Source organism: Cygnus olor, chromosome 4, assembly GCF_009769625.2.
Source record: "Cygnus olor isolate bCygOlo1 chromosome 4, bCygOlo1.pri.v2, whole genome shotgun sequence".
Taxonomy (NCBI): domain Eukaryota; kingdom Metazoa; phylum Chordata; class Aves; order Anseriformes; family Anatidae; genus Cygnus; species Cygnus olor.
Window position 1 is genome coordinate 12,339,030 of NC_049172.1, and position 9,216 is coordinate 12,348,245.

Consider the following 9,216-nt stretch of genomic DNA (forward strand, 5'->3'; position numbering starts at 1 on the left):
CAGAAAAAGTGTGGCCAGCAGGACCAGGGAAGTGATTGTCCCCTCTGTACTTGGCGTGGGTGAGACCACACCTTGTGTTTGGTTCTGGACCCCTCACTACGAGGATACTGAGGTCAGAGAATGCATTCAGAGAAGAGCAACAAAGCTGGTGAAGGGGGGAGTGAAAAAGACATATGGGGGCAGGGGGGCACAGAATCACATAAATAGTTGAAGAGAGGGTGCAAAGAGGACAGAGCCAGGTTCTTTTCAGTCATGCCCAGTGACTGGATGAGAGGCAACGGGCACGAACTGAAACACAAGTTCTCCCTGGAGAACTGGAGTCAGACCACAGGTCAGAGCATCTGTCCGTGGTGACAAACAGGGTGCAGGAAGGCGTGCAAGATCATCATCACTAGTGAGGATCAAGCTGGACTAACAGGACAGGAGGTGACATGGCCTACTCAGCCAGAGGGGAGCAGGATGAGTCTGCTGGTGCTATGTTCACCTCAGCGTTGTGTGTCTGTCTGCCAACTGTGTGGCCAGACACGTAAGTATGTCAGCTCTGCGTGCGTGTGTCTACTGTAAACACAGCTTCAGCTGCTCCAGTGGTTGAACCTGGCAGGACTTCGCTGCAGCAGTCTCATCCCTCTCGGGCTGTCAGACGTGGCATGATACATTTTCCTCTAACACAAACCATCTTGCTTGTGCTTTTGTGTAGTTAGCAGGACACATGCCCATGCAAGAGTGCTTTGCCAGCGATTTCAAAAGGAGACAAAGAAGTCTCTAAAAGGTTTTTATTATACACCCTCAGTTTCAGAAATCTTTATACAAGCTACAGAAACCAAATCCAAGCCGTGAGTCGTGAAAGTTTGTGTCAGGCACCTGCGCAGACCTGCTTTTTGTTAATTCATTTTTCCTGTGTCCAGAAGTAGGGCATCGCACTCCCCAGTCTGCCCCAGATATTGAAGGACTGAGAGGGCCTGATTTTTGGTCAGTAATATTGAACTACTGCCAGCCCCTGAGAGCATCATACCCACACCAGAGCACTCCCTGCTCCTCTCCACACCCTCCACCTCCCTCATCTTTGAAAGCAACATAAAGTCCATGAGAACTAGGTGATAGTTTCTGATCAGCAAGAGCATGTCTGCTAGAAAAGACCTACTCTTTGAGCAGCAAAGTCAGCCCAGGGCTGGCAGATGAGTTCCATCCTGTATTTCAAGAGGGAACAAGGAAAGGAGTTGCTCCCTGATACTCACAGGTCAGTCAGAACAGGTCAGTCAGTTGAACATCAACAGGCAACAAGGTTCTCCAAAGGCTGTTCTGTCTTCTATCTTGCTCAGATGATGAAAAGTGCTAACTGTTCTCCATGGTTTTCAGATTTTCCACCAGGGAAGGCGGCTTTTTGGTCCTGTAGGCAGCAGAACCTGCAATCCGGGCCCCTCTGATGCTGCTGATATATGGTAGAAGTGGAGGCTCCCGCACCACCAGGTCAGTGCCCCTGGGAGCGTAGGCTCGGAGCAGCAGTTCCTCTTCCTTGTGAGCTGTCACTGTCACCCAGCCTGCAGAGCCAAGAAAAAAAAAATGCAGTCAGTGAGAAGAGTCACCCGTATCAGAACAAGGGCTCTCACACCAACTCAGCACTCCTCTATTGGCTAAGAACTCATGCTATCCAGGTGTGATTTCTTTGAGAAACTAAGCTCAAAGGTAATACCAGAGCTTTTCCAGTAGAAGGCAGCACCTAAAGCCACATCCTGCTCTTCCCAGGTACATCTCTTTCCTGCTCAACTTGGAGGGATGGTGGAGACTACCAAAACATTAATAAAGCTTTCTGATCTGCGGCCCCTTCCCTCTCACCTGGACAGCGGGCAGGATCACATCCATTCCTGATGCTGTAGTACCTCTGTGGCAGCCAGAGCATCAATGCAGTCATCCTGTACAAGCATGGCTGTCAACCCCTATTCCTGTAGGCTGCTGAGCCTCAGCTGTAAGTCATGGCTGTCCTGGTTTTGTGTTAGTGACAGTCCTGCCCTTAGCAGAAACCGGGGCTTGAGCCCTTGCTAGGCTACTTCCCAGTAATGTTTCTAGGATAGAGACCCCATACAGCAAACTAATGAAGAAATGTTAAATTACCTGCAGAGGAAAGTTTGATATCTGCAACTGCCTCAGTGGTACCAACTCCTTTCAGTGTAATGTCCTGGGGGACAAGTGGGGGAAACTCCTTCATTCGCTCTTTCCCACCCATGGGAACCTAAAAACAAGAAAAGATTTAGCAGCTAAGAGACGCTTCAGTACTGCCACCTTGAACTGGCAAGCAACGCACAAGTGGGAATAAAGATATTAGACCTTTGTTATCCAAGTAAAAGCTGACTTGAATATCCCTATACGAGCTACTTCACATTTGCAAAGAGCAGAGCTTCACCAGGCTTCACCTGCAACCGAAAGCCCAGGACAGCAGCTCCTTCCCTCACCTTTAGTAACTCTTGGCCAGCATGCTTCTCATAGACAGCATCTGCATTACTCAGGGTAGAAATGTGGACTGGCAAGAGGTTAGAAGCCACAACAGAAAACCAGGCAGGTTTTTCTCCCTGAAATAAAACGAAGAGGACGTTACTTATGATAACAGAAAAGTGTCTTCAAACTGCTCTCTTGCTCCATTTCTTTTCTGTGTGTTGAAAACCTGTCTGATTGTTGTCCCCTCCCTGACCAATGGTTCTTGCCTGTGTCACTGCAGAGCAGCCATGGTTTATGCAAACAGAGGAGCACCAACAGCTTCACCTCAAAGCACCCCCAACACCACAGCCCCTGCCACTGCATCCCAATCAGCTCAAGCAAATCATCCAAGAGATGTCTGCTCAAGTTTAATTCCCCAAAACAAACTCGGATTGGTTATTTAGCAAGAGAAGCGAGTGACATCTCTTGTCTGGTGTTCCCTCTCCTACCACTTTGCATTTCTAACACCCCTCATGACAAAAACAACCCCTGTGGTAACCCTGTGTCTGAACTGCCAGCCCTATCCTCTCCTTCTGCGTCATGTGCGAGAACTGCTTTGGCTTCATCCATGCTCACAGGCTGTCCTGATCTCACAGCATTTCATGTTCTGGATTCTCTGCCCATGCTGGAGCTCTCCTGCTACACTGGTACACTTCTACTTACAGCAAGCACCCTGTCACCTTCACCTTTCTGCTTTTCTTCCAGCAGGACAAGAGTTTCCTTAGCAAAGTAAGGATCCAACATTTCTACGTTGATCTTGGAAAGTTGACTGAAACAATGGAATAGCCATGTACACAACCCCCTTCTCCAAATGGGGCAAACCACTGCGAAGGGCATTATCTATCATTAGTGGTAGATCCACATCTGGAAGAAACTGCCCCTTCCACAGGTAAGGTGAGGGAAGGCCGGGTCCACACTGCTCTGTAAAGATGTATCACATGGGATTTGTAATAAATCAAAGAAGTTGGGAGGGGTGCGGGAGAGAGACAGCATGTTTGAAAAGTATTTTTTCAGAAACTAAAATCCATGTACATTTACTTGCTTCCTCAGACAAATTCTTCAGAGTTCTGTGTCAGGAAAGAAAAATGTCCATGCTTTTTTCTCTTTGCAAAGAGCTTTCACTAAACACAGAAATGAGGAGAAACACTTCTTTTCCCAGTTATTTCTGTCACTTACTCTCCTCCCTCACTGCCTTGTGCCTTTGTATGTCATGGGAAGCCCTTCAACCTGAAGGTGTCTGTCAGCATTCAAAAACAACTACAGCTACACAATATAAAATATTGCACACTGGTAACAAATATCACACCTTTCAACTGCAACCCCCCATCCCAAGGCATTTTTACTTTCTGCAGTGCTTTATTAACAGCTTTGTCATCTCAAAGGCAGCTCAGAAAGGGGCTGGGGAAGCTATCCAAGCAGCCTTTTATTGTTTGGTACTACAACATGAGATGAAGGAGCTGCTCTTAAAAACCCTTTTTTCCCCTACCTGCAAGTAGTCAACACGTCCCAAAGCTGCTAAAAACAAGACCATTCCTGGCTTGAGAATGAAGGTCCGTGGAATGATGGCTTTTGTTGGCATAACCAGCTTTACTTCTTTCTCTGTCAGGAGATTCAAAACCTGCAAAATAAATTGTATAGCTATGAGACACTGAAGGTATTTCAACAGTGACAACAGATTAATATTGGTAGAGGAAATAGATCAAGTAGAGCAGTGTGAAGAATGTCTAACACAGGAGACAGAGGGGAAATGCCGCTAGCTCTGTCCCAGACATGCCAGTCATGCAAATACAAGTCTTTAGCAGTCCGGCCACAAGGATTAATCTTATTTAGGCGTTAAAAGACCAAACTAACAAGGGCTGTGGTGCAGCCAGAACACTTAGTGTTCTTCCTATGGTCACATGCAGACAATCGTTAGTTTGAAAGCCAAGGCAGCTTTTAACACCAATTGTGAAAAACAAAAACCTCTGTCCTACTAGCTGCAGGTTTTCTGATGTAATTGGCAATGCTTAAATGACAATTTACGTTATCAATAGCCTTTGCTATGCTTTCCAGAAATTTGACTTTGAAAGGAGGCATGAGGAAGCAGCTAAAAACAAACCTCCAAGGAATATGGACAAAAACATAATTCCATCATATGGTAAGAGCCCCCTCCCCAGTTCCACCTCCTTCCAAAATACAAATCAAACAAACAAACCTGTCTGTAACTGGAAGCTTCCCCTGCCAAAATGTCACACAGACCATCTTGGTTGTCCTCCAGCCAGAGGACAGGAGTCCTGTCTTTACAGCAGACACTAACTAGCTATCACAGAGTTAAATGCCACAGTAAAGCGGGTTATGATCTCACAGACATCTACTAGAAAACCAGCAGTAGTGTTAAAGACCTTAAAACGCTTAATTTGTAAACACTTACAGCCTACAGTAGCTTGGCTAATCTTATCTATCAACCAAATCAGAATCAGTATGTCCCTGGACTCCAATTATCTGGGCTGCAGAGTCTAATAGGATTAAGTGTTTGGTGCACTGTCCAACATTACAGTCCACAATCCTAGTCAGAGAAGTTAAAAGACCAGCTCACCACTGTAGCAGGCATGACCGCTTAGGGGTCTGAAAAGTCATCAAAGCTTGCCCTCTTAAATGTTGATTGTTCCCTAGTGATTTAGTGACAGAACAGAAGAAGTGCTCTATACTGCACTCTAATTGTACGTATGAGGCTAGGAAATGTCATGGGAAATTAAATCCAATTTACAGTTTGATGGTTTTATGATCTTGGGAGACATACCTTCTTAATAAGGTCTTACAGCTGGAGAAATTTATGAGGTTAAAATCTAAGCTAAGACCTTACCTCCTCAAAGGGGGGGACTTTTGTTTTTTTCTTTAAGTAAATATTTCCAATGGAAAATAAAGTACTCAAAAATTTAATAAGGGAATGTAGTGTGAAATATCAAGCAGTTTTTCTTGCACTTTGTTCTCTTCAGACCTTTCCTATCTCCCTGTAGTTTTTAACATTCCCAAAAAGCTGACCTGCAGCTCTGTACAGACACCAAAGCAACGGAAAAACAAAATACAACTTTTTTTTGTACATATACATTATATCAGCACTGACTTCAGTGCCATTGCTCTATTGAAACACTGAGGAAGGCCTCACATATTGGAGCTATTAACAGGAACACTGCAGATCCTGCTGGCACCAGGAGAATGCTTCAGGTCTTTCTCAAAGATTTAGTTTGGTCACACAACACTGATAACCCTCCTAAGGTTTTTTCAATAGGCTTGCACTTTCAATAGGCATTATTGCCTTTCAATAGGCATTTTTCAGTAGGCTTGCACAGCTAAAAACTGCAAACTTCCCTGAGCAACACTGGTAGAAACTTGCTTTAACAGTGTCATTTACTTCCCTTCATTAGGAACATTGCTGACACAGTCACGCAGTTCCTACAGATCACAGCACGCACCATTCAGAAACACAACAGCAGTAACGTCACAGATACTCCCCAGGCAAAGAACAAACCACATTTTCACAGTCGTCCAAAACAAATGAACTCCAGGACTGCAGCAGAAACTCTCCCACGTGTGTAACAGAGGCAGAGCAGTCCTCCCAAACTGTGACCTCCTCAAACATGGAACCAGAGAGGACCTACACAATTTTCCTTTACAATCCCTGGAGTGTCAAAACACCAGCGAGCATCCTTCACTTCATTGTACGTGAACTCTTCTCTCTCCTTAGGCTTCCTGTGTGAATGGCTGGGATCTTCATCTATGCTGTATGAGAGCATGTCAGGGTCAAACTCAATTAGAGGGCTAGACTTCTGATGTTGAAATGTTCTTCCAACTCTTCCTGGATTAAAATGAAAGGGTTTCATTTCACTTACTTGCAATTAATTTATTAATTGCATTTCCTTCAATTGGAAATCTGCCCCTTCTCTTGCTTATCAGCAGCAATATAAAAGTGATAAAGATGTTACGTGGCTAGAAATGTGCATGTTCAAAAGCCAAAAGGCTAATAAATCCCTTCTATAATTCTTTATTAGCACACCTCAAGCCCCAAAACATTAGCAGGGACCAGATCACAGATACTCCAAAATTTCCTTTACCAGTAAATCAGGCCGCTTCCCCTTTTTTGTGTCTTTGATTCTCGCAGAATTATTCATGTCAGAGCTAGCTTCTGGCAACCCTCCTTTTCAGGATATATACTAAATTGATACACAATCCCTATGGCCTGCAACCTAACATGATAATTAAAAATTGAATTTGTCATCTTCCTCTCAGAACGAAAGACACAGGCTAGAATGCAATATTCTTGTAAAGTACCACGCTACCCAAACCAGGTTGGCAAGTGTCCTATTGATGGGAGGTGCACTGCACAGAAGAAACCTCTGCCATAGCTACAATGGCTACTACAATTTTGAAAGAAATACTACTGATGTTACCAAGAGAAGAGCCAGATGCTTTGCATCTGTTACTCAGGAAACAGTATCTGCTCAAAATAACTTGAATACAATTTATTTATTTATTTTTATTTACTACAGATACAATGTTCCTCCCACAACTAAATGAAAACAAGTTCTTTCAGAGTGGGAAGAAACTACTTTCCAAAACCAGCTGCATTCTGCAGCAGATTAAGGGGTTAACAGTCCCTTGTGTGAGTATCTTCATCAGGACAGAAGGGTTACACCTTTACTTGGACAATACTCACCCACTAAGTAACCTTGCTTTTTAAGGCGATTAAGGTACCGTTTTTCTTCACTGCTTAGCTGATCTTCTGTTTTCAATGCCTCTTCTTTCAGCCTCTCCTGCCTTCGGAATATCCTGTCACACGTAGGATTAATAATTGGAAATTTCAATAGGTTCAGTGTTGTTCCTGGAAAAAAAAAAGGCACATCTGGACCCACAACTACCTGTCATATTTATGCTCTGAGGAACAAGAATAAAAAACTGCTTTTCCAACTTCTGGGTGAAACCCAGTTAACACAAAGTTGGAGGTAGAGCTAAGCATCAGCAGGTGCTCCCGTAAAGTAACAGCCTCCCCAGACAGGGTGGCTGAAATGAAGTATCCACCTGCTTGATAGTGCTATCCAGTGACAGGACCCGAGGGAATGGTGTCAGGCTGCGACAGGGGAGGTTCAGGCTGGATATCAGGAAGAGGTTCTCCACTGAGAGGGCTGTCGCGCACTGGAACAGGCTCCCCAGGGATACAGTCACGGCACCAAGCCTGTCAGAGCTTAAGAAGCGTTTGGACTGTGCATTTAGTCATAGGTCTGAATTTTTGGGTTGACCTGTGTGGTGCCAGGAATTGGACTCGATGATCCTTGTGGGTCCCTTCCAACTCGGGATATTCTATGATTCTACTGAGATCTGTTTTCCTGTTGAAAGGGGTCTCTCTGCAATCCACAATTACCCTCACGTGCACTCTCACAAATTAAAATAATGCTAACGCTGGCACAGTCATGGGTCATCTGAGACACAACAGCCACCCGGCAGATTGTCAATTAGACACCTGAGCACCAAAGCACAGTCCTAGGGCCAATTTCTATGAAATTAAGGGATTGGAATTTGACCAGCAGCAAGATTTGGGTCAAGAAAACTATGCTGCTGGTTGACTTTTATCAGGGCCATACATGGGGAGGCCCAGACCAGCTTGCAGAACAGTGCCTCGCTGGCGGCAGGACTAAAACCAGACAGCCCAAACGCAGCCCACCGCAACGGGGCACTGCGGCAGCGGCACCCCTCACCTGGCCACGGCGAGACGGTGGCCCTGTCGACGACGTCGGGGGCGCGGGACTTGCAGTAGTCGGAGCGCAGCAGGGCGTTGAAGAGCGTCGACTTGCCCGAGTTGGTGGCTCCCAGCAGGTAGACGTCCCCGGCGCACTTCCAGGAGCGCTGCAGCCGGCTGACCAGCCCCTCGAGGCCGAAGCCCGTCCTGGCGCTCACCAGGCGGACGTCCACCAGCAGACCTCTCCGCAGGCCGGCTTGGACGCAGGCCGCCTCCAGCCGCTGCCGCAGCCGCCCCAGGTGCCCGGGGGAGTCGGCGGGCAGCAGGTCCACCTTGTTGCCCACCACCAGCAGCCCGGCGGCGGGGACGTCGGGGCCCAGCAGCGCCGGTAGCTGCGGCAGCACCGGGTCTGGCAGCTCGAGCACGTCCAGGAGGTAGAGGAGCAGCGGTCCGCGGCCGTGCCTGGACGGGCGGCGCAGGGCAGCGCTCACGACCTGCCGGTGCTGCTCCGGGGGCAGCTGCAGCCGCAGCGCCCGGCCGTGGTGGGCCAGCAGCCAGCAGCGCTGGCAGACGGCCCCCCGCAGCCCCGCGACTCCTCCCGGGCCCTCCGTCAGGCTCCGGTACTTGTCCGCCGGCACGAAGCCGGGCTCTGCTCCGTCGCGGCACTGCAGCTCGGCCCCGCAGCCCGAGCAGCTCACCCCGCTCGGCGGCACCGCCGGGTCGGGACGCCCCGGGGGCACCGCGACCCCCGCCCGCCGCTCCCTGCCCGCCGCCGGCCCTCGGCGGTGCTCCGCTGCCACCGCCTCGCTCCTCGCTGCCTCCAGCTCCGGCTGCGGCTCGTACTCGAGGAAGACGAACCGCTCCTCCTCGTCCCTCACCGCCGCCCCGCGACGCTGCGCCACCGACCAGGGCCGGGCTCGGGCCAGGCGGGCCAGCAGCCCCCAGCCCGGGCGGTGCATGGCGGCACCGCGCTGCCGAGCAGGGGAAGGGGAAGGGCTGAGCGGCCGCGCCTGCGTCTCCCAGCCCAGGGGGCGGCC

The 9,216-nt window shown here is 48.5% G+C and overlaps 1 protein-coding gene across 1 annotated transcript; it reads right to left on the minus strand.

Annotated features, from left to right (window-relative positions):
• Positions 1-759: 759 nt before the first annotated feature.
• NOA1 (nitric oxide associated 1) lies at positions 760-9,153 on the minus strand. Its single transcript, XM_040555178.1, has 7 exons — positions 8,199-9,153; positions 7,163-7,327; positions 6,108-6,304; positions 3,956-4,087; positions 2,448-2,564; positions 2,110-2,227; positions 760-1,538 (listed from the first exon to the last, which is right to left on the minus strand). Exons 1-7 carry the CDS (start codon positions 9,136-9,138, stop codon positions 1,333-1,335), a joined length of 1,875 nt encoding a protein of 624 aa, XP_040411112.1. The 5' UTR covers positions 9,139-9,153; the 3' UTR covers positions 760-1,332.
• Between the last annotated feature and the right edge of the window lie 63 nt (positions 9,154-9,216).

What these genes read in the sequence shown, in the direction of transcription:
- NOA1 (XM_040555178.1), bottom strand. Translation starts at nt 9,138, where the DNA reads ATGCACCGCCCGGGCTGGGGGCTGCTGGCCCGCCTGGCCCGAGCCCGG. An exon ending in CACCGTCTCGCCGTGGCCAG is followed by an intron (nt 7,328 to 8,198) that starts GTGAGGGGTGCC and finishes TTTTTTTTCCAG; the next exon opens with GAACAACACTGAACCTATTG. An exon ending in GACGTGTTGACTACTTGCAG is followed by an intron (nt 2,565 to 3,955) that starts GTAGGGGAAAAA and finishes GTTTTATTTCAG; the next exon opens with GGAGAAAAACCTGCCTGGTT.